The sequence below is a fragment of the Gorilla gorilla genome, chromosome 1, assembly GCF_029281585.2.
Source record: "Gorilla gorilla gorilla isolate KB3781 chromosome 1, NHGRI_mGorGor1-v2.1_pri, whole genome shotgun sequence".
Classification (NCBI taxonomy): Eukaryota; Metazoa; Chordata; class Mammalia; order Primates; family Hominidae; genus Gorilla; species Gorilla gorilla.
Genome location: NC_073224.2, coordinates 73,202,003 through 73,226,610, shown reverse-complemented (window position 1 = coordinate 73,226,610; position 24,608 = coordinate 73,202,003). Strand labels below are relative to the sequence as shown.

At 37.9% G+C, this 24,608-nt stretch overlaps 2 protein-coding genes across 18 annotated transcripts in view; one reads left to right on the top strand and one right to left on the bottom strand.

Moving 5' to 3' along the window:
* SMG7 (SMG7 nonsense mediated mRNA decay factor) overlaps window positions 1–24,608 on the top strand; it is an 85,730-nt gene that overhangs the window by 60,709 nt on the left and 413 nt on the right. For 4 of the 14 annotated variants that reach the window (XM_019027681.4, XM_063710201.1, XM_055367230.2 and 1 more), the window contains 15 exons: window positions 579–741; window positions 1,093–1,249; window positions 4,562–4,632; window positions 5,796–5,856; window positions 8,404–8,523; window positions 9,512–9,938; window positions 11,770–11,914; window positions 12,348–12,730; window positions 13,384–13,755; window positions 14,521–14,670; window positions 16,634–16,714; window positions 17,190–17,349; window positions 18,181–18,351; window positions 18,475–18,620; window positions 19,252–21,649. In XM_019027681.4, the coding sequence (XP_018883226.3) occupies window positions 579–741; window positions 1,093–1,249; window positions 4,562–4,632; window positions 5,796–5,856; window positions 8,404–8,523; window positions 9,512–9,938; window positions 11,770–11,914; window positions 12,348–12,730; window positions 13,384–13,755; window positions 14,521–14,670; window positions 16,634–16,714; window positions 17,190–17,349; window positions 18,181–18,351; window positions 18,475–18,620; window positions 19,252–19,365 (2,721 nt within the window). In that variant the 3' untranslated portion in view covers window positions 19,366–21,649. Of the gene's footprint in view, window positions 1–578; window positions 742–1,092; window positions 1,250–4,561; window positions 4,633–5,795; window positions 5,857–8,403; window positions 8,524–9,511; window positions 9,939–11,769; window positions 11,915–12,347; window positions 12,731–13,383; window positions 13,756–14,520; window positions 14,671–16,633; window positions 16,715–17,189; window positions 17,350–18,180; window positions 18,352–18,474; window positions 18,621–19,251; window positions 21,650–24,608 lie in introns of those variants that run through there. The other 10 variants (XM_019027720.4, XM_063710226.1, XM_055367224.2 and 7 more) reach the window with 6 other exon arrangements.
* The window catches only part of NCF2 (neutrophil cytosolic factor 2), a 36,947-nt gene continuing 35,314 nt past the window's right edge, over window positions 22,976–24,608 (bottom strand). For all 4 annotated transcript variants that reach the window (XM_063710263.1, XM_055367295.2, XM_004028028.5 and 1 more), the window contains exon 16: window positions 22,976–23,639. In XM_063710263.1, the coding sequence (XP_063566333.1) occupies window positions 23,527–23,639 (113 nt within the window). In that variant the 3' untranslated portion in view covers window positions 22,976–23,526. The remainder of the gene's footprint in view (window positions 23,640–24,608) is intronic.

The following is a 24,608-nucleotide window of genomic DNA, read 5'->3' as shown; positions in this document are numbered from 1 at the left end:
ATAATACATCCTAATGTTGTTTTAGTATGCCATTTACCCTGTGTTCCAGAATATGTACTTGCTATGCCTTGTTTATAAAATAAGTTTTAATGTATCAAGCCTTTGAAAGAGTAAATTTTATGACAAATCTGAGAAGTCATGCTTTATGTACTGGGAGTTCAAAAAATTATTTTTTGAGTCTGTTGCTTTCTAGTCATTGGTCCCAACTTAATATTTTAATATGTATACATCTTGTATAAAACAATTTCTAAAGGATTAAGTTGTATAAATTTATGGATGAACACTCAAAGACTTTTGTCAGGTCATATTTAAAAATATATAGTTTCCTAGGAGAAAAAAGTTTGTTGATAAACAATTCAAACAACTCTGTGGTCTAGATTAATTCCTTTCAAGACAAAAAGTCAGTTTGGGAAATAATTAGACCCAATCAAAATACTGGGATTGAGGGCAGAACCATTTACTCATCTGTAATTCTATTACACATGGTGGTTCTAAATGCAGACTACCAGTTTAATTCTTGTGTCAAAGATGGTTCCTGTTCTTGATAATATATGCAGTACGTCTGTCTTCTTTTACAGAGGCTGCTATTCCAAAAAGCTTTCAACTCTCAGCAGTTAGTTCATGTCACTGTCATTAACCTGTTTCAACTTCATCACCTTCGTGACTTTAGCAATGAAACCGAGCAGCACAGTTATAGCCAAGATGAGCAGCTATGTTGGACACAGTTGCTGGCCCTCTTTAGTGAGTATTGAATTACTTAACATGTGCCATCTTTTTTGAAAAACATCATCTTAGGCATTTCATCAATGTAGCAAAGCACAGTGACATAAAAAAGCATAGTGTATTTCTTACACTGAATCAGGAGTTCATAATAACTTTCAACCCCAAGTTCTATCCTTTTATCTGCTGATACCCCCTCATCAAGTTGTAACTATAACATTTTTAATATGGGAAAGAAAGTGTCTTTTTAGAAAGAAGCTGTAAGATACTCAAGTGTTAAACAGAATATAGTAGAAGGCACATAATATTTTAATTTGAACTGGCACAGTTTCATATTTCTTATGCTTTTTGAATACATTTTTTTTTTTCAAGTGTCTTTTCTTGGCATCCTGTGCAAGTGTCCTCTACAGAATGAGTCTCAGGAGGAGTCCTACAATGCCTATCCTCTTCCAGCAGTCAAGGTCTCCATGGACTGGCTAAGACTCAGACCCAGGGTCTTTCAGGAGGCAGTGGTGGATGAAAAACAGTAGTAAGTATTTTTAGAATTTCATGTTAACTTGTGTGCTTTGTTTGTTTGATATCCATAAATATGTAAAAACTGCCTTCTAAAATACAACATTTGAACAATAGAATACTGTATTTTCTGCCGACTCTCGGGAAATTGAACTGAAGACCTCTTTGTATGCTTTTCATTTGTTTGAATTCTTCATGTGAGGCTTAGTCTTAAGGATTTGTGACTCCTTGTACACTCCCTTGTTCCCAGTTGCTGTCCTGGGGAAGAGGCATTTTTCACATTTCAAAGTGAACTTGAAGTAAAACCAGTTTGTTTCTTATCTATTACAGTATTCCTTAATTTTTTGTTTGAGTTGAAGGGAATAGATTTTTATTTCTTCCATTTTTTTCTGTACATGAACTGTTTGATGTTGCCTTACAGTAACACTCAATTTGAATAATATTTGTTTATTTGAAGCATAAAGATTGAAAGTTATTTTGATTCTCACCATTTTCTCTGTCATCTCTACTCACAGTAATTCTGACAGCTCTTAGGAACCATTGATTTTACAATGACAAATGAAAACTTTCAGTGTACCTTTGATTATAGAAATAAATACTTCCAAGGTGGCTTGGCACCAAATAGGAAGTTCCTCCCCTGCATATTTTGATGGTATATTTAAGGAGAATCTCTTTGAAAGTTTTGCTTTGTGGCCCAGCATGTATATTGACCAAGGTCACAACTTAGAAAATGCCTTTTTTAAGCCACATTTAAGATCCTGTGGGCCAGGCACTGTGGCTCATGCCTGTAATGCCAGCACTTGGGGAGGCTGAGGCAGGCGGATCACTTGAGGTCAGGAGTTTGAGACCAGCCTGGCCAACATGGTGAAACCCCATCTCTTTTACTAAAAATACAAAAAATATTAGCCAGGCATTGTGGCATATGCCTGTAATCCCACCACTTCGGGAGGCTGAGACAGGAAAATCGCTTGAACCCAGGAAGCGGAGGTTGCGGTGAGCTGAGATCGCGCCATTGTACTCCAGCCTGTCTCAAAAAAAAAAAAGAAAGACCTTATGGTCTGTCTGCTTCATAATTGTCTTTTCTGTCATGTAGCTATAAGCTCTTTCCATGATATATTGACATTATCATGAATAGAGTTTAGGAACATAGCACAGCATACTATATACATCTCCTTTTAATGTTAGCATTGGTTTTAGTAATACAGATTTTCAGACATTGCTTCCTTGCATAAGATTTTTATTTCTTAGGCTATACAGTTTTTCTACTCTTGTGTACTCTAGAACTCAAATTTATGTTTAATTCAATATATTATATCAGTAATGTTACGAAAGAAGAACTGCATGTTTTAACATTTGCTTATAGAGTTTTTATATTTATGGGTAGGAATTGTTATTTTCATTGTGTTTTGTTTTTTCTTATTGTTGTTCTTGTACAGTGATCCTTTTGGCCCATTCTGTGTGTTCCCATTTCTTCTCATGGCAAAAGATGTTCAACCAGGAGGAATAGCTTTATTGGCAAACATTTTTTCCCTCCATTTTTTTCTGTCAGTTACTTTTTCCACTTCCTCCTATCAGATTTACCAAAATCTTTAGAATTATGCCCTTGTAGGTGTTTGATTCTGTGTTAAATTATGTTAGTACTCATTTTAAAGACTAGCATGGGATATTACTTTAAAACTGAAGATTTTTCCTTGTATGTCTAATACACTAAAGTTATAATGTTCATTTATATCTTTTAAGTAATGGAAAAACAATGACTGTTTCTTTTGTGAACTCAAAATTTTATGTATATTCGAATAATCTTCAGTTTCTTATATCTGGGCCTTCTCAATTTCTAGAATTTACTTTCCCTTGTACTTTTTTGAGAACATACTCTCTTAAGCTAATGAATACATGGAATAGTGATTTTCCTTTGTAGAAAATAGTTATAGGGTAAAGCAGTATATCATTAGGTCATCCACTCATGCGCTTTTTCTACAGTGTTTTCTCGAGAGCTTATGTGTGTTGCATGAAGACATTGTATAGTATAGTATTCTCTTTTAGTTTACTGACCTTTTTTTCCAACTGTCTCTTGTGATCTGTTACATCTCCAAAGGTTTGTAGCAGACGTTTATTCTTCAATATTTGTTTATATATTTTTTAATATGTGTATATATTTGTTGATATTTTTAAAGTAGCATATTCCCATATTTCAAAGTGTACAACTGTCCCAAATAGTTGTTAACTTACAATTTTCCGTAGTGTGATTATTCACGTCCAGCTTCTCTATCCTGGGCACTTCACCTCATGCTTTTCTTTTTCTTTCTTTCTTTTTTAATAAAAATTGGTTGATACATATTCAGAGGTAAGCTTCATATTAAGGAGAATGTGATTAGACAGATGAGTCTACTGTAGGAAAATCAAAGTAATTGTTTCCAGGCCAAAACCAAATTATTTTAAGCTAATTATTTTAACCAAATAATTTTAGGCAACATGGCTACTTCCACCCATCACATCTATTCCTCACCCCAGCAAATGAACGCTCAAACTACTTGGATTTGTCTCACTTCAGAAATCTTGCCCTGTCATATATAATACATCAGATTTATAAATTGCTCTTATGTTTGAAAGATAACAGAGATTTTGATACAAATGTTTATATGTAAAGTGATATTTATAAATCTATATCCATAATGGAAACTTTAACATACCTCACTCAGGAACCAAGGACACAGTTAACAAATACATATATAAAACTTACTTTTGAATAGTGGAAAGAATATGTTCTAATATTTCATGTGTAAGCTTTCACAAAAATTGTGTATTAGGAAACAGAGTTTAGAGTTAAGGCTGTTGTAAAAATGTGGACTTTTTGTACCATAAAAAAAGAGGCATTATCACTTTGAACAGGGAATGTGATTTGTGTGGTATAACCATACCCTGTCACAGATTAAAGAACTAACAGCAGCTTCCACAACTCATAATGTATGTGAAAGCTCTGTAAAAACATAGTAGGTTATTTCTTTGCTCAGAATTTTCTCAGCCTATTTCAGTTTTCCATGTTTAAAACTGACAAATTATTTTCACCGTTTGTTGAATTAGGAGCATGGGAAATGATCTACAGTGGTAGTAGGTCTCTGTCATGGAAATTTGTCTCTTTTGTTGTATCTTTATCATTATCTAGTGTATCTTTGAAAGTACATTTTTAAAAATTATACAGCCTTTGAAATGCTGAAATAAGGGAAAAATACATAAAGTCCAGGACCTATAGATACCATTTTCATGGCTTATTAGTGTTCTGGTTTCTCTTATATAAAAATAAAGTCTGAACTATTTCTTTAATTTACAGCATTTGGCCCTGGTTGATTTCTCTTCTGAATAGTTTCCATCCCCATGAAGAGGACCTCTCAAGTATTAGTGGTAAGGGCTACCCTAACCTTGTGTTGTCGATGTGGTTCTCCATCGTTAATGGTGGCTTAATGCCAGAGAAAAAGAGGTTTTTGGTGATGAATGATTGATTTTAAATTCAGTATCTCAGAAGTGACTGTGAACTCTACATAAGTGGGTGGGTGGAAGTAGATAATGTTCTCCCAGTTCTTCTGGCAGCTTATTCTCATTTAGCATCATTCAAATAGGAGTTCAGAGAGTGTAATACCTTCAGATTCTTTCTTTCCTTCCTCCTCATTCTTACTATTTTTTTTAAAAAAACAATTAACGTGAACATTGCTCTGTCAAAGTAATACTTACTCATCGTAGAAAATTTGGTACAAAGAAAAAGAACACAAATCTCCCATACAGAGATACCTTTTACTAGTCACGATAGTATTATCTTCTTTGGGCCTTTTTCTAACGTGTACACACACACAGAGGAAATGATTCATATCAAATAAAGTTTTGTGCCTGATTTTGAAATTTAGTATTATACTGTTAGCATTTTCTTTTGTCATTAAGCATTTTGAAAACATGACTTTTACTGGCTTCATAATATTCCATCCTATGGAAGTGCTATAATCTATTTACGCACTTTCTGTTGCTTTAAAATTCTCCCCATTATAAATAATGCTGCACTGAACAACCTCTGGCTTGGCTTCTTTCTGACTTTTTTTTTCTCTTAAATCCATGCTCCTCAGGCATTAATTTGCACATAAATCACCTGAATCTTTTTAAAATACAGTTTATGATTCAGTAGGTTTGAATTAGTGCCAAAGATTCTGCATTTCTTACAAGCTCTCAGATGATGTCAATGTTATTCAATACTTTCAGTAAAAAGAGACAGGTAATCTAAACATTGGGCTTACTGGATCCAAGACTATGAATTTTTAAGACTGCTGATTTTTTAAAAAGCCATTCTCCTCAGCATTGAGTATTAGGTGAGTGTTAGAGGAATGTCTATGTCCCAAAGATAACATGCAGAGTTTTGACAGGTGAGTTATTTTCATCAGGATCATGATAAAGAAGAGCAGAGAACAATAAGCATTATAATTTCTTTCTGTATGTTAATTTTTTAAAAAATTTAGTGAACAGTATTCCACCAAACAACATTTTAATTAAAATGTTTGCAAATTTTGATTTTGACCCTTTAGCGACACCACTTCCAGAGGAGTTTGAATTACAAGGATTTTTGGCATTGAGACCTTCTTTCAGGTAGGTGATAGCTGAAGTACCTTTATCATTGCCAGTGATTGCAGTATTAAAATTAGCAGAGAATTGGGCTTGGATGTAGAGGAACCTTTGATCTGTCCCAGCTGTGTGTTATTTTTGTAACATCAACTAATACTGAAAGTTGTTGTGAATTGGATTTGTGTATGTCACGCCTTCAATTCCTATGTAATAAAAATTAAAATGTAACCTTTCCATCTGTGCCCTTGATCCCATCCCTTCTCACCTCCCTAAGAACCTTGCTCCATCTGTTATCCTCTCTGCATTGTATTTCCAGTGTCTTGTCTTTCTTTCCTTTCTTTTTTAAACAACTAATTATCTTTAGCCTAGTAACATTTTAAGTGTGCCCCATTCTTTTAAAAAGGTAAAATGAATTTACATCCCTCTATTTTCCTACGTTGCCTTATCTTTTCATCATCAAACTTCTTAAAAAGAGTAGTGTGCACTTCGGGAGGCGGAGGCAGGTGAATCATGAGGTCAGGAGATCGAGACCATCCTGGCTAACCCGGTGAAACCCCGTCTCTACTAAAAATACAAAAAAAAAAAAAATTAGCCGGGCATGGTGGCGGGTGCCTATAGTCCCAGCTACCCAGGAAGCTGAGGCATGAGAATCGCTTGAACCCAGGAGGCAGAGGCTGCAGTGAGCTGAGATCACGCCACTGCACTCCAGCCTGGTGACAGAGCGAGACTCTGTCTCAAAAAAAAAAAGAGTAGAGTGGGCCAACCTGACTGACTCCACTTCAACTCCCGATCGTTTTCAGCCTGCTGTGGTTTAAACTAACAGTGCCTTCTAGATACCAAAATCCAGTGACTATAGTCTTTATCCTATTGAATTTTCTTCAGCATTGAGTCCGTCGATTGCCTTCCTTCATGAAACCTTTTTCCTTAGCTCTGTGATGCAATTTTTCCCACCCTTAGCACTCAGTCTTTTTCACTATTTCTTTTAAACTACATGCCTCTGAATGTTGTTGTTTTCCAGGATTCTTTTCTTGCCCTTTCCTTCCCACTTTCTACATTCACCCTGTTAATCAAATCCATCCCTATGTCTCTTGAATGGTATGTCCCAAATTTTCAGCTTTGACTTCTCTTGAAGTTTGGATGCATATTCTAACAATCTAACCTCCCTTACGCATTTTAAACTTTAACATGACCAAAAATTGAGCTTATATTTTCCGATTTGGTCAGCCAAAAAGCAATCTTCTTTCTATATTTTCTATCTGTGCCTGTGGCATTACCCATCTATATGACCAAGCTAGAAATCTGAAAAACCCTTGTTTCCATTTGTCTTTCTCACCAAGCCTTTATAATTATGTGTCTGAAATGCTTCTTAGGTTCAAGTCCTTCCGTTTATTTCCCCATACATAGTTCAGGCTTTTCTCACCAGTTTACCTGAAGTATAAAAACCTTCCTACGTATAGTTCCTCTCCTCCTGTAGTCTGTTTCTACACTGCCTATAGTTTTTAAGTATGGAAATCGTGATATTGCATGACTAATATTTTTATTTACCCATTCCCGGTTGCTCCACTGTCTCTTTTAGCTTGATGCTCAAGTTCCAGCACTATCCAGCTCCTAGTTGTTCAGCCTTATTTTCTGCCATTTCCCCCAATATTTATAAACTCTATACACTATGTGCTATACTTGAATAGCTCCCTATTTTTATTCCTCCACACCTTTGTTCATGTTGTGCCTAGAACATTTCCTTCTCCTCTACTGCCCTTCTATCACCAGCCTGGTAAGCACTTAGCCATACCTGTCAAGGTCCAGCTCAGGTATCACTCTATGAAACCTTTCAGAGCTTCTCAGAAGGAACTCATCCTCCTTTTACTATATTCACTTAATTCTTTACATAGTTCTTATTATGCTTATCAGATTGAATCATAGTTATTTATTCTCAAAGGTAGGGACTCTTATTTATCTTTGTGTCCTCAGCATCTAGCCTTCTGCCTGGCAATTCTTAAATCTTCTTAAAAAAAAAAAAAAAGTTTAATAAGGAGAAATCTGAAAAATCTTTATTTTTTCAGGTTGGTTTACCCTTCTGATATCAATGAGTTATTCTGTATGCTTTATGATATTTATACATTTTTCTGATTTAGAATAGTCCACCACAAAGTGGATAGATTAATATTATTTGTTAAAATAGGCACTTCAGAGACTCTTAGCATTGCCATGGTCATTTCAAGCAAATTACTTGGCATGCAAGATAAATGTTTATAAAACTTTATTCTTAAAATGATAAAAGAATCTTTCCTAATAAAAAGTTGTGGTTTATTTGAGCTCCCTGACTAGAAAGTGAAATGTGAGTAAAAATATTACATTAATGTAATGAATTTGTATATTTTCTTTTCTGCTTTGTTTCATAGTTTGTAAAAATCTCTGGGAGTATAAATTCTAATAAATGCAGTTGATTACATCAAGTAGCTAACCTATGTGGAAAGTAATCTGAAGCCATTACAGTTAATCAGGTGAACTTGGTTGCCTGGAAAATATCTTTAGCAATTGAATATTCTCATAACTTGCTTGTGTCAATTTTAGGAACTTGGATTTTTCCAAAGGTCACCAGGGTATTACAGGGGACAAAGAAGGCCAGCAACGACGAATACGACAGCAACGCTTGATCTCTATAGGCAAATGGATTGCTGATAATCAGCCAAGGTAAGTCTGTGGAACTTCTGGTCTACCCCTTTTTAACCACCTTTTTAGATAAACACATGCGCGCGCGCGCGGGCACACACACACACACACACACACACACATCTCATATGTTACGTATTTTAGGCTTTGATATAAATATTGTCAATCATGAACTCTTAAATCGACATGTTGGTAGCACAACATCTAATTATAACCCTAGTGAGTAAGTATACTGTTTATTTAGAATCTCTGTTCTCCCTATTGTGTATTACAGAGGTCTTTCTTGTTTATCGTGAGTTTCTGCTCTAATTTATAAATATCTCTGTAAATCTAACTGAATTGTACTTTCACAGTCATGGTAATTTGTATTGGCCTGGGCATGGTAGTCAGTTTCAGGCAGGACAGACCAAGATGGTGCTAGTAGCCAGTTAAGTACAAAGCAGATGTGGTCGTTAGTGTAGGGGAAAGAACGCAGGTTTTGTAATTCCATTGGTTTGAGTTCCGTTTCTAGTTCCGCAGCTTCTCAAGTGGGTGTCCTTGGGATCTCCCCAGTAGATTATAACCTTTCCAAAGTCACTAACTACTTACTCATTTTTGTATTCAGGTTTCTGTCATACAGTAGGTAGTTAAATGCTTGCATGTTTGAATGAACTTAACCACCTCCAAGCTTCAATTTTCACATCTATAAAATAGGAATTATATATAGCTACCTTATAGGGCATATCAAGGGCCCTAGACTAGTGTCTTGCACTTGAAGCATGGTCAGAAAATGTAAATTCTAGCAAACGTTGAAAGAGCAGAGGGATAGGTTGTGACGATGTTAGGTGTGATAATGAGAACCTCAGTTTCTACATAACTACTTTTTGTGTTACCTGAATCCACATTGTTATATCCTGCTGTTTTCATGGTTATTAGTGCTAGGAATATATTGACTTGGATCCACACACAATTCAGTTGTTATTTTTTAAGTTAATGTTTTTTATATATGGATTTATTTTTGCTTTTTTAGGCTGATTCAGTGTGAAAATGAGGTAGGGAAATTGTTGTTTATCACAGAAATCCCAGAATTAATACTGGAAGACCCCAGTGAAGCCAAAGAGAACCTCATTCTGCAAGAAACATCTGTGATAGAGTCGCTGGCTGCAGATGGGAGCCCAGGGCTAAAATCAGTGCTATCTACAAGCCGAAATTTAAGCAACAACTGTGACACAGGAGAGAAGCCAGTGGTTACCTTCAAAGAAAACATTAAGCCACGAGAAGTGAACAGAGACCAAGGCAGAAGTTTTCCTCCCAAAGAGGTGAGAAGGGACTATAGCAAAGGAATAACTGTAACTAAGAATGATGGAAAGAAGGACAACAACAAGAGGAAAACTGAAACCAAGAAATGCACCTTAGAAAAGTTACAGGAAACAGGAAAGCAGAATGTGGCAGTGCAGGTAAGCTGTATTTGAACTATAAAGCAGGTAGAGGAAGGCTCACACAAAAGGCAAGATTTTTCATTTTGTTCTAAAGCCATGAGAGTTGGCCGTCCTGGAAGTTTAAATGCATTATTTAATTGCATAGTAAGGTTATATAAAGAGCTGTGATAGATGGTTACTTTTTCAATTCTTGGGAATTGTGAGTGAAAAAAAAATTTCAGCCTGATTTGACACTTTCATCAATCCTCACCAATTTAAGCAGTTTGAAAGGATTAGTTGCAGAGTTGTCAGTTTCACACAGGATTATATTTTATTTAGAAGATATAACTACCATTTGTCAATGCTATAGTGGAGATTTGGGGTCTTCTGTAGATCCAGTAGAACCAAGAATATATTAAGGCTTATGCAGTATTTTTTTTTTTTAGATTCACTATTTTATATATATATGTGTGTGTGTGTGTGTATATATATTTTTTTTCTTGGAAAAATATGAGACTTTTTTCTTGACAATTATACTTGTCCCAGCTATTGGTATTAATATCACTTTAATCTTATCCTGGATCCTGGGAATTTATAAAGGAAGAACCCAGGTTTCTTGCTGGGAAAAGATAAGCACTGCTCAGTTATTTGTGACTTTCTTTTTATTAAAATATTTTCCCAAATAGAAAAGATGGTTTCATATAAACAGAAAAGGGCCTTTATTCTGTGATGGTTTTATTAATACTATTAATGTTTGAATAAATACTTAAGCGGCCATGTGAGTTGTTAACACATTTTAGCAAATGTATGTGTTTGCATGAGAAACTTTACATTGTTGAAGGCTGCTTACAAATAAATAGTACCTTTGAAGTATTTCTCTAATTTTTTTGAGAAAGAGAAATAAGAAAATAATAGTTCCATTTTAACATTATAGCAAGGAGAGAAACAGAAAGACAAAGTAGAAATTAAGACATGGGGGAGAGAGAGAGATGCTAGGGAAAGGCAAGAAAAAAAATGAACTAGAAAGCCAAAGGATCCAAGTTTTAGAGATAATGAGTCCAGCATTTTCTGTTTACCTTTCCTCCATTCTCTGTAACTGCTCGCAATAAGGTCCAGACTGAAAATACAATCTCCTTTTTTGGTTTCTCATCCATCTCAAATCACCTATAAATGATTAAAGAAAGAGTCAACGTATCACCACACTGTACCTCGTCCCGGGTTTTCTATAAATGCTACTCATGTTCCCTCATTTTGCTCAACTTTGAGCAGTGCATATGACATCGACTTCTCTCTGGCTCCCCATCTATAGGATCTCAGGGCCTGTTCCTTACTGCTGAAAGTATCCTTATTTATTCTGAAGGGTGGTTAAGTTGCAGGGTGGAAGGTGGATGCCTGACTGTACACATATGGCTACCCAGATGAAATTAAACTGAGGGCCAAAATATCTCACCTATGGGTTAATAGTCATTATTAGTTCATAATTCATGTATGTCGTTTAATGAATTAGAGTATAGAGAACCCTGGGCCCCAGAACAAGCAACTTAAAGTCATAGACAAGTTTTTTTCAACTTGTTAGCATCAGGCATCTCATTTGTAAAACAAATGGGCTCTAAGGTCCTTTACATTTTTGGATTTTTGTGATCATGGGAAAGCAAAATAATTAGTAAAACTAAGATAGTAAAATTATCTTTTATTGGCTATTAAATAATTTGCTTTGATTTTCCATTTTTAACTTAGGTGAATTTAAATATCTTCAGCATGTACTTCTTGATCTAATGAGGTTTTAAATACTTTCTTAGGAGTAGGGTCTTCTTTCTAACACATTTGAGTTTCAATTTATTATAGATAGTTTTGCTTCTATTGGTTACAGGTAAAATCCCAGACAGAACTAAGAAAGACTCCAGTGTCTGAAGCCAGAAAAACACCTGTAACTCAAACCCCAACTCAAGCAAGTAACTCCCAGTTCATCCCCATTCATCACCCTGGAGCCTTCCCTCCTCTTCCCAGCAGGCCAGGTAAATATGTTTTGTAATTTCTTCTACTTAATCTTTTCTGTGCAAGAATTTCTATTCAGTCACTGAGAAATGTGTTTTCTGTTGGAGTAATGTTACTAAGCCATAAAAAGTTCTATTTTCCCTAATACTTATAAAATTATTTTTGAACTGTTTCTGTGTAGTGTACATACAAGTGCATGTTTGTTATTATGAAGGAAATCCTATCACTAAATACAGAAGCTACTCACAGAACACTGATTACTTCAGTGGATAGAGGAAAAATATCAATAGTCTATTTTTAATTCTTCAAATCAAGTTAAAGATTGACAACATGACTAATCTCTTTTGTGATGTGTTAGAAGACTCCCTCTACCTACCTGTTAAAAAAAAATGACTTTTTTTGCAATTTTTTGCTGTTTCCTTAAAACTAAAGCTGTGTTCTTCTGTTTTGAAGGGTTTCCGCCCCCAACATATGTTATCCCCCCGCCTGTGGCATTTTCTATGGGCTCAGGTTACACCTTCCCAGCTGGTGTTTCTGTCCCAGGAACCTTTCTTCAGCCTACAGCTCACTCTCCAGCAGGAAACCAGGTGCAAGCTGGGAAACAGTCCCACATTCCTTACAGCCAGCAACGGCCCTCTGGACCAGGGCCAATGAACCAGGGACCTCAACAATCACAGCCACCTTCCCAGCAACCCCTTACATCTTTACCAGCTCAGCCAACAGCACAGTCTACAAGCCAGCTGCAGGTTCAAGCTCTAACTCAGCAACAACAGTCCCCTACAAAAGCTGTGCCGGCTTTGGGGAAAAGCCCGCCTCACCACTCTGGATTCCAGCAGGTAAGTTACAGTTGTATGTACTATCCAGCTGAATGAAATAAGAGGAAATGCTGAAAGAGTCAATGTTAGAAATGCTCATTAAACTTTGACATACTTCTTGCTTAGATTTATAGTGATTATGGGAAAACAAAAGTATTGTCTCTACTGTTTATGAAAGTTCAAATGTTTTCCTTACTTTTGTAAAGGATAAAATACTAGATCTTAAGTACCATTCTTGGCTGCTACTAAGTGTCCATTTTATTGAAAATGGATTTTCTGCAAATAATTCTCCTATAGGAATATAAACTACTAGGGAAATAGAATCACAGTCTTGATGAGGTGCTAAGACAGATGTGACACCAATCTTAAATGTTGTTGTTTGAAGCACAGCACTTGAAGCAGAAAGGGGAAACAAACACTCTTATGCAAATATATTCATTCATTCATTAAACCTCTTAAATAGTTGAATTAAAAGAAAATATGAGTGTGGTGCCCATAATCTGTTTCCAAAAAGCTCTGAGTATTGAAAAGCCCAAAAGGTAAAGGAAACTGCTGCCTTGCCTAGAGTTTTGTTGGTTGGAAAACACCCCAAGTTCATTCTGTGATTCTTTAGCATTCATTATAAGTAATATTGCATTTTATCCTCACCTTTATGACAGGCATCTCTTTTTTAGTATCAACAGGCAGATGCCTCCAAACAGCTGTGGAATCCCCCTCAGGTTCAAGGCCCATTAGGGAAAATTATGCCTGTGAAACAGCCCTACTACCTTCAGACCCAAGACCCCATAAAACTGTTTGAGCCGTCATTGCAACCTCCTGTAATGCAGCAGCAGCCTCTAGAAAAAAAAATGAAGCCTTTTCCCATGGAGCCATATAACCATAATCCCTCAGAAGTCAAGGTCCCAGAATTCTACTGGGATTCTTCCTACAGCATGGCTGATAACAGATCTGTAATGGCACAGCAAGCAAATATAGACCGCAGGGGCAAACGGTCACCAGGAGTCTTCCGTCCAGAGCAGGATCCTGTACCCAGGATGCCGTTTGAGGTGAGTGTTCTTTCCTATCACCGGGCAATTTGGAGATAGGTCTGAGGTTGACTGTCTTTTGAATATCTCAAATAGATCTTATAAAAAGGCCACTCTTATTCGTTAGTACTATAGAATGCCACTGAGTATTGGTGTAGCTCTTGGTTTCCTCCTCAAAGTTGCACAGTATGTTTTAGTTTGGAAGCTGAAGAATTCTGTAACCGATTTTGAACTCTGATGGTCTGGCAAAGAAACCATGTACAGAAATCTCTAAAACAGCATGTTAGAGAATTCTGAGACAAAGCACTCCTCTCAGTTGGGCTGAATCATCTAAGTTTAAAAATAGGTTTACTGATATTTAAATAAATTGCTCTCTGAGAGGAACAAGGTTAGCCAGTTATCTTGGACAGTGGAGGTCCCTTTCTTTGCCCTTTTTATTCATGAGAAACAGGTGAATGTTAGTAACTTTTTAAAAGATCTGTTTCTCTGTTAGCACAAGATATGCTAATCATTTTGCTCCATAGCATTGTTTTACTCACTAGCCACATTAACCTTTTGTGTTCTGCTCTGTCAGTATTTTTGCTTTTCTATTGTCTTGAACTTTCTCCATTATTGTCCTTGTGTCGCTTTGCCTTTGCATTTCAGAGCCTTTTTTCTCTTTGCCTAATACCGTCTATCTCACTATCCCCTTGACTTTAGTTGTCTTCTTCCACCTAATTATGCTACTATTCCTTTATGCTTTTGTTATCCCTTATTGCTTCTCACTGTGATGCTTTCTGTCACTAGGACCCCAAGAGCTCCCCTCTGCTTCCTCCGGACCTGTTAAAGAGTCTGGCTGCCTTGGAGGAAGAGGAAGAGCTGATTTTTTCTAACCCTCCTGATCTTTACCCGGCTCTGCTGGGGCCTCTCGCCTCTCTTCCTGGACGAAGCCTTTTTGTATGTATTTGACATAATTCTGCTTCTTGCTCTAACCCCCAGCTGCTTCTCTGAGATACTGTAATACACAGATTAGGTGATTTCTTCTCTTCCTGGGGCTGTCCTTTTCAAAACTGTAAAGCATATTTTCTAATTGCCTAAACCAACCTTAAGTTGGTAGTAGGATATAGCAAAACATTTCTGCCTTTATAGTTCTCCCAAATCATGGAGACATACCTTGGTTTTATGTGTTATCCAGAAAGCATTCTGCAGAGCTGGTCACACACACGATGTGGTGGTGACAAATTAACTCACTTTGCAGGTGACACTTCCATCTGGACCCAGAAATTTTAAGTATCATTTAATCTTGCTTAGGAACAGTGAGATTTATTTCTCATATGTAGCCAAAATATGAAAGGAAATATATTCTTGATTTTTTTTTTTTGACTGACATTACTGAACAGTATATGGCTCTTTTTTGTTTGGTTAACTAAATGCAGAAAGAGCCCTGATCTAAATTCAAAGTTGGATTCATAAACAGAATGAGTAAAAATGAAGAGGATTCTATTTATAAACATTGTCAGAGTGTCATAAATGAGTAAATATGAAAATAACTAGAATCACATAAAATAAAATCTGAGAACTCAGCCGGCATTTCAAAGAACATCATTCTATATGCTTGTCAGTGTTCATATTATATTTTACTGTGGGTGGGGAGTATAAAAGATGGAAAGAAAGATGTATGCTATGAGGCTTTTTCCCCTCTCTTTATTACACCTTAATAAAACATAAAAAAATAGTAAATTTTACTTTCTTGCTGTTTCTTTCTCATAAACACAGGCAAGAACACATTCGTAAAATTAAATACATTAATTTTAGTGTCAAGAGAAATAAAACCTTAACAGCTTTCATGACATTGCTGCCATCCCTGGCACTTGAAGTTCCCTTAAGAATTTGCCTGGGTAGTAGCAGTAGGGGCCCCATACCAAGTTATTAAATAATAGCAATAAAAGATCCCCCTGGAGACTTAAATGGTAGTAGTGCCATGACTGAGCACACAGGGATTGTGGAAGCGCAGCTGCTATACTGTTGCCTCTCTCTATGTTTGCCTTTCTTGCAGCTTTTATGCTGGAGTGGCTTTAAGGACTGAGGGTAGTGCTTCTCTGTCCACTTGTTTCCTAATCCCTTAGTTCCTGTTCCTGTTCCCTTAGTGTCCCTTTCATTGGAAATGGAGCTGATGGTAGAACAAGTGGGAGTATTTTCAGCGTTTTTTTTTTTCATGTTTAAAAAACAACAATGAATAAAAAAACTTCGACTATAACCCTTCCAGTATTTAACATTAATGATACAACGTATGTCAAAGTGCTTCTCTTGTCGTAGGTATTTAGTAATATTTTATTAGCCAGCTATTCAGTGACAGCATTAGAGATTCAGCTTTGTTTTTCCTAATAACTTTGCTAGGGCCAATAAATGTAAGCTTGACTTTTAGCAACTGTTTTACTATATACTGCAAATAGAGCTGCTTAAAAAGCATATTAACAAAGCCATTTGTCAAATGAATTTGAAAGGCTTTTTAAAAGTCACCAATGTTAATGTTTTAAAAATTGTGGGGTGGAGAGAAACAGTGTTGGAACAGTTCAGCATTTTGTTTTGAGATTATTTTAAGTGCAACTATTGACAAGGGGATTCCTGAGGTCCGTGCCTCATAAACACTCAGAGTGCTGTTTACCAGGGTCTCTGGTCCTTGCCAGAATAGAATCTCTGACTAGGTTTGATCTAAAAGGAGGATTCTATGCACCTGTGGCAACTGGCACTTAGGCGGTGTCTTGGTATTAACAGATTTGAATTCACATCTTCTGAGCCTCAAATTGTACTCAGTGGGCGAATACAGGCATGCTTTTGCTTTGGTTCCATAGTATGGTAAGATTAATATTAAGAAAATAGAAGGTATAACTTAATTACCTTTTTTTCTGGGACTGTGAAGAAATCCTTATTGGAGAAGCCCTCAGAGCTCATATCACATTCATCCTCTTTCCTGTCCCTCACCGGATTCTCTCTCAATCAGGTAGGTGAACAATGAAGAATCCTGCTGTGTGCTTTTAGTGTAGACTGATCATTGTCTTTCTCATACTGTTTCAGTATGTCTGTTTTTTCTTTATTTTCCGTGTATTAGTGTATTCCAGATATTTGATTTTATCCCCCTTGTCTCTGATTGGGGCATACTAGTGACTTGTACATCATGAGTTAAAACCCTTTAACTTCTCATTAATATTGAAACCCTTAGGGCTCTCTTTTTGAGCCAAATAAATTATTCACATTTTCAACCTGGATAGTTTACACAGAGCAAATTTAAGGGTGAGAGAAAGCAAAGAGGAAAATTAATTTGACTGGAAAATTGAAACAAAAAGAAATAAAAGCCTTCAAAATTTCTCTTCCTAAGAAAAGCTTAAGGTGTACCAAGCATCCGTGAACAAGACATTGGATTTTCTCAAATCTCTTTCCTTGGGGTGAGTTTATAACTTCACTGTCATGTCTTTCAGGAAAGATACCCAAATAATAGTATGTTCAATGAGGTATATGGGAAAAACCTGACATCCAGCTCCAAAGCAGAACTCAGTCCCTCAGTGGCCCCCCAGGAAACATCTCTGTATTCCCTTTTTGAAGGGACTCCGTGGTCTCCATCACTTCCTGCCAGTTCAGGTATTAACTACTCTTTAAATTATAGACCTTACATTTCCTGTACACTCAGATTGATTAAGGGATAGTGAGATTCTGTAATTATAAATATATCATTTGTTGGGTTTTTTATTTTTATTTTTTGTTTGTTTGTTTTTGTAACTTCTGAAAGGAAATAGAAAAAAAAAAAGAAGAAGCCAGTTTATGTAATAAATGCTACTGACAAAACTTTTTACATCCTCAGTAGCCAGCAGAGATGTAAGGGAGAAAATAGAGATTCTATCTTATGGTTCCCAGCTGCTTTTTAGTTTTATTTGTAGGTGTTCATTCTTTGCAGAAAAATTGCACTTTTTTTTTTGAGACAGCATCTTGCTGTGTTGCCCACTGTAGACTCAAACTCCTGGGCTCAAGCAGTCCTTCCATCTCAGCCTCCCAAGTAGCTGGGACTACAGATGCACACCACTGTGCCCAGCTCTGCACTTTTTAAAATTGAGATTTTTAACTTAGAGTCTGACTTAATAGTAATTCTTAAGGTTAGCAAATTCTTTCTGATACATAAGACCAATAAACATGTATCTGAAATAGCCGTGTGAGAATAGGGCATTCATTCAGTTGACAAAAATTGCCTACTATTTTATTTTGCTTTTTTAAGGCGAAGAATATGCCTTAGATATGTGTGGCAGGGCAAATTAGTGCATCTAGCAGATCTCTTTGGAGCCTTTAGTTTCCCTTTCCTTCAAAGCCCTGTGGTTATTGTTAGTAGAATTTTAGTGATCAGATCTACAGGAACCTGTAGTTCTTTGTATGTTTGTGAAACAATGATTTACTATATCCTGTGTTGCTATTATTTAATAGATCATTCAACACCAGCCAGCCAGTCTCCTCATTCCTCTAACCCAAGCAGCCTGCCCAGCTCTCCTCCAACACACAACCATAATTCTGTTCCATTCTCCAATTTTGGACCCATTGGGACTCCAGATAACAGGGATAGAAGGACTGCAGATCGGTGGAAAACCGATAAGCCAGGTGAGATCTACATTTCATTGCCAAGCAAAATTGAAAGAATTTACTCTGTCCTTCCCTGGGGTCTGGCAATTGGCAGTGATAGAACATCTTCTTGAATTTTTCTTATCTCTTTTCATCCCTTAGCCATGGGTGGGTTTGGCATTGATTATCTCTCAGCAACGTCATCCTCTGAGAGCAGTTGGCATCAGGCCAGCACTCCGAGTGGCACCTGGACAGGCCATGGCCCCTCCATGGAGGATTCCTCTGCTGTCCTCATGGAAAGCCTAAAGGTGAGTAGATTTCAGGAACAAGAACCACAAGATTATTACAGCAAAGATGTCTCTGCTTTCATTCACATAGATAGCCAGACTTACTTCTCAGGCCCTCGGAGTTGACTGATACATAGCACATATATAACAAAGTCCTAGAAACATGGTCTGCCTTACAAGATTCTTGAGTGATAATTTTTAATTTCTGAATTCACTAGTGGTAAAGCAGTATCTTCAGGAGGACAAAAACAAAGGTTTTAGTTTCATTCTAAGGTTAAGAAAATTCTGATTCATTTTGGAATGTTTGATTTAAGCCTTTTCTGACAAAATAAGAGTATCTAATTTTAGAAATGTTTTATTTGCCTGAAAACTTTATAGTAAATGCCCTGTGTGGTACCACATACAGCTGAGTTTCAGTAAAAAGACTTGACATAAAATGTGATTTCACTTCTTCTGGTTTAAAATAGTCTTAATGGAAACTAACTAGCTTTAAGAGTCTTATAATGACTTTTTCTAATAGCTGGATTTTTATGGGGAGTGGGGTTGGGTTTTGGGGCCATATATATGCCTTTATATTTGGCTGGGATTGAAAAATCCCTTTCAGACAACTTGGCATTTGACCTCTGCTGACAAGATCTGGACTGTTTTTCAGTCTATCTGGTCCAGTTCCATGATGCATCCTGGACCTTCTGCTCTGGAGCAGCTGTTAATGCAGCAGAAGCAGAAACAGCAACGGGGACAAGGCACCATGAACCCTCCACACTGAGGCCAAAGTGGCAACCTGGGAATGAAGGCTCCATAAACCATGGCATGTTGGGTTTGCAGGACTGGCCCACACAGTCCCCTGCAGGTGGCAGCCCTCTTTTCTGTTTCTCGCTGTCAAGAGGGTGTAAGTATTCCACCAGCCCGCTGAGTGTGCACGAAATGTTCGCAGTGCAACAAAAAGAAAAATCCATCAGGAACTCTCCGTCCCCCCGGGGGCCTTCCGGAGGGAGAGAGAGAGGAACTGCTGTTTATCTCACTCAGTTACTTGGTATCACCGCCTCTCACCTTCTCCATCGTGCATGTCCCCAGCCACATGGGAAGTGAAAGCTGAGAAGGGAAGGCAGATGGGAGAAGCCAATGGAAACTTCTCAGTCCTTTTTTCCTCTTTGGGGAATAAAATAGGAATCCATTAATGATTGCTTTGCTGACTGAGAATGTAGTTGAAATTATTCTTAAACATCTTTTATTATTATTACTCTCAGTAGTAAAATATCACACTGAATTCTTCCATACACAGGTGTGCTTCTAGTCAGTGTGTAGCAAGGAAAGCCCCGTTCACTGCTCTTGTGAGAGGTTGGTGGTGACAGGATGGGGAACCGACCTCTTCAGCCAGTGGAAATGTTCCATAAGGGAGAGTTCAAGGCCTCTCAGAAGGCTCTGGTAGGCCCTCCTCTGGCCAGGAGACTCCAGCAGGAAATGCCCTTCACTCTGTAGGTGCTCGAGCCCCAATCGAGGATACAGTGTGGGTGGTGGTGCTGGGCTGGACTAGCAGGTAGACTGCTGTGGGATTTCAAATTACGTTTTTGATTCCTGTACATTTTACAGTCGCACAGCAAGCAGTCTCACAGAAGGCAGGCTAGTCCATTCACAGCCTGGCACGTTCTAATAGGTAGAAGCTTTCAGTGTGGTTATTTTTTCTTTGGTTGGTTTTTGTGCCCCCATTCTACTTCCCACCCTCCTGCCCCATCTCCATCCCTTCTTTTACCCAATGCTGTATGCTAGTAATTGTTTTTATTCCTAATGTGTGCAACATCACATCTCCCCAAGAAGCAACAGCATGGGGTCCAGCAGTTGGGGCCCAAAAGACAGTCTGAAGAGGAAGGAAGCAGCAGTATCTGCGTAGCCCACAGAGGGCCCAGGCCCCTGCCCAGCTGCAGTCTCCCAGCCTCCACTTTCAGAGTGAAATTCAAGGCAGCACGGACATGTGCCCATCACGCACAGAAGAAAACACGACGTCATCCATTTTGGAAGAGACGAAAGAAAGGAAAATAAACTCTTTATTTGATATTTATTAGGAGGAAAGAGGACTGAAAATGTTCTTGTGTAGAAACAGAAGGACAGCATTTCTGTTAGTCATTTCCTGGAAAAGTAATATTTTAAGGGGAAATTATGGAAACAATCTAATTGTTCAATTGCTGTGCTAGTGGTAGGGTTTATTTTCTGGGAGGTCTCTCCTTTGTGTGTCTGTATGTTTGTGTACACACACGTGCCCATCTGCTGTCCCAGAGGGGAGGGGTTGTGTGTGCGAGTGTATGGAGTTAGTGTGGAACTTAAGAGCTGGAAGACAGCTGTAGAGCAAAGCACATCCAGGAGCCCCGGTTGTCACTGGAGTCTGGGCAACCCCAGCAATGAAAAGGGGTGAGATAACGCTCATTGCTCTTCAGAGAGAGTGGTTGGAGCCCCCCCCCCCCCGCCCCCCGCCCTTATGCTTACACTATTGCTCTTTTAGTTTGACATGGTGTTTGGGTTTTGTTTTGTTTTTTTGAAAGGTCTGAAAAGGTGAAGCCCCCTACCCAATGGCAATATGAAACCTTTTGTGCTTCTCTTCAGCCCCTTCCCTGTGTCCACCTTTCTCTCCTCTTCCCAAGCCTTTTTCCTACTACCTTTACCCAGTTTGTGTGTTTGAGCTCTGCATTCAGGCAGCTGCAACATTCCAGTGTTTGAACTGTCACTGATTCTTGCGCCCTAGACAAGCTAACCAGGTTTACCATCTCACTCCCAGTAATACCCAGCTCCCATCTAAAGCCCCATTCTGCATGAGAATTTGGTGTTTGGAATGTTTTCTGACTCTTGGAGCGGGATTCCTCGCCTTATCATCCTCACTGTGGAGTAATGAGGAGGGGGAGGAGAATCTTTATCAGAAACTGGTTTTGTGTAGTAAACTTTCTTTTGTGGTTTTTTGTTTTGTTTTCTGGATTTTGTTTTTTGTTTTTGTCTGTCTGTGCAAGACCTGCAGCTGCTGAAAATCAGCTTTGCCTTTAATTAAACCATGTTCTCTCCAACCAGATCTGTGCATCGATTGTTTCTTTTCTATCCTAAAAGATATAAAAGAAGTATTGAAGAAAATCCAACTTAAAAGGCAAGAATTTCAACTACTCACAGGTCATCCAGGGAAAGGCATAGATGGTCAGAACTTGAATATTTTTCAGGGTTAATTTTGCTTTTAGTAGCATTCCAGACCAATGAATTACGGAAATTATAATTAATTGTAATGGAACGGCATGAGTAGTAAGAAATCGATTATCAAAATTCTTTTATTTATTTAATAAAAGAATGCCTTATGTTAAGGATTTAAGAGCCCATCATTTTTATTCCTATTGTAGCTGTTACTGAGGCAGTTCAGAGAGTTTATCCTTTTGGCCTGTAAAAATTCACTGAATCTGATTAGCAGCAACATTAATTAATTCTTCTTAGCTTTGGGGTTTCTTTTCTTTGTGTCCAAAGTTTCCAGTGATAGCTTGCTGGGTCTTCCAACTGTGTGCTGGAAGCCAGTGGTATAGCTAACCGTAATGCCTGTGTGCTCACCCTGACCGGCTATCCTTTCACCTGCATGTTGATTCAGTCTGCAGTTCACTTCCTTATTCTGCTTTTCACAGGCGCCTGCACGCTTGAAAACTTGTTAGCAAAGCTACACATACGCTACAACAAGAAGTGGGTAGGGAGAGGAATTAAGGCCAGGCCTTAAGGTCTAATAATAGTTACAGAATCCTTCACCCAAGTTAATCCAGAAAAATTGGACAATTGGGTTAGCCAAATCCATAGCATTCTGTTATGTATATTAGTATAGCATAGTATATGCAGTCATTTACCATATAACAATGTTTTGGTCAACAATGGACTGCATATACAATGATGCTCCCATAAGATTATAATACATTTTTGCTGACCTTCTCTATGTTTGTTTAAATACACTGATACTTACTTACCATTGTGGTATAGTTGCCTGCAGAATTCAACATAGTAACATGCTGTACAGGTTTGTAGCCTAGGAGTAGTAGGCTAGACCTGGTAACCTAGCTGTGTAGTAGGCTATGAGTTTGCACAACACGTTTTTCAGATCATGTCTCCATTGTGAAGCAGTGCATAACCGTATTACGAAGTGTCAGCTAACAAGATACTACTTACGAACTAGCTTCATGAACACCGCTGCTTTTCATCACTTAAATGTTGGTGATTGATTGATATATATTCAGTATTGAGTTCTTAACACATGTTCCTCTCTGAGAATGTACAAAGGTATGTAATTCTATTAATTCTCTGTGGAATTGAGTGTTGTTGTAATCCATGAGAACCTAACTCAGTCTAGGTTCTGTTTAAGCAACAAGACGTAATGAAAAAAGAAAACAAGTTTATTTGTATATGCCTTATGAGTAACCTATAAGGTTACTTCAAGCCTTAAGAGCCAATTACAGTAATGGTTCAGAAACAGGAATATTTGTACTTACTCCTTGGGCCTGGACTTGGGTGTCTTGTTTTTGTAAGATGATAGGTTTTTTTTATTGCGGTATGACACAGAAAAGTGCACCAAATGTACAGCTTGATGAATGTTTACAGTGTGAACACAGCTGGCTAGCTAGCACTCAGAGCAAGAAACAGGATCAGCACCTGGAAGACCCTCTCGTGCCCTTTGCAGACACTTCCATCCACTTATCCTCTCCCCTAACTCCTCCATTCACCTGTCCCCATCTCCTCACCCACTGTGCCCCAGGAAATCATCCTGGGTACTCACATCATTGTCTAGTAGGTTAAATTTTAACAGGGAATAAATAGTTAACACTTCCAAACTGTAATGTCTCAGTACAGTATACAGCAGAAGGGTGCTAAATCTTACAAACAAGTAATAGGGCTTCATTTTCTTCAGCTTTGTAGTTTGTGAAACATCCTAGACTTCTCTCCGAGTGCTTTCCAAATCTGTAGTTGCGCATTCTTCAACAAAAACTTTGGGGAAAATGCCCACCTTCCCTTTGCACTCCCCTTCCAGCCATTCTTCATTCACTGATAAAAGGAAAAGTACACATGGATTTCTAAAACCACTGTAGGAAGATTACCCTGTCTGGCTATTCCACACAGAATTTATTATCGGTCACCCTTCCCCACCCCTAATTGTGATCAACAGGGAAAAGACAGTATTGCAAAGTGGTTTGAGAGTGAACACAGGGTTTAACCATCTTATTGATCTGTCTTAAACATGATAATGAGCAAAATGAAGAAGGATAAATTATGTTTTTCAAAAAGTTACCAGATAGAGAAGAAGGGTCAAAGAAATTGAACAACGAATCCTTAAATAGAATTTCTGTCCTTTCCCCACCCCCAACCTTGACAGGGTCTCACTGTCACCCAGGCTGGAGTGCAGTGGCACAATCTGGGCTTACTGCAACCTCTGCCTCCTGGGCTCAAGTAATCCTCCCACCTCAGACTCCCAAGTAACTGCAACTACAGGCTGTGCCACCACGCTTGGTTAATTTTTGTGTTTATTAGAGACAGGATCTCGCCATGTTGCTCAGGCTGGTCTCAAACTCCTGGGCTCAAGTGATCCACCCAACTCAGCCTCCCAAAGTGCTGTGGTGATAGGGGTGAGCCACCGTGCCTGGCCCAATTTGTTAAGAGAGGAGAGAATTTTACCTGCACTTTGTTGGGAATCTTTGTTTTGACTACAGAAAAGGGACATGCCATTGGTTAAATATATTAAAAATGAAACTTCTTTAGTAAACTTTCTTCTTTTCACTGAACTCCATTAAACAGGTGAGTTGGAGCTAGTGATGGGTTAGTACATGTTTGTTAAATATAAAGATTTTAATAGCTCCTACTCAGAGCCTTTAATAGAGTGCAGGCATTGTACTTAAAAAATATATTCAGACTTCATAATAACTTGTAGGTATCCATATTTTACTAAGGAAAAGGAGACCCAGAGAGATGAATAGTTTGTTCAGAGCCATTCTGCCAGTAAAAATCAGACAACTTAGG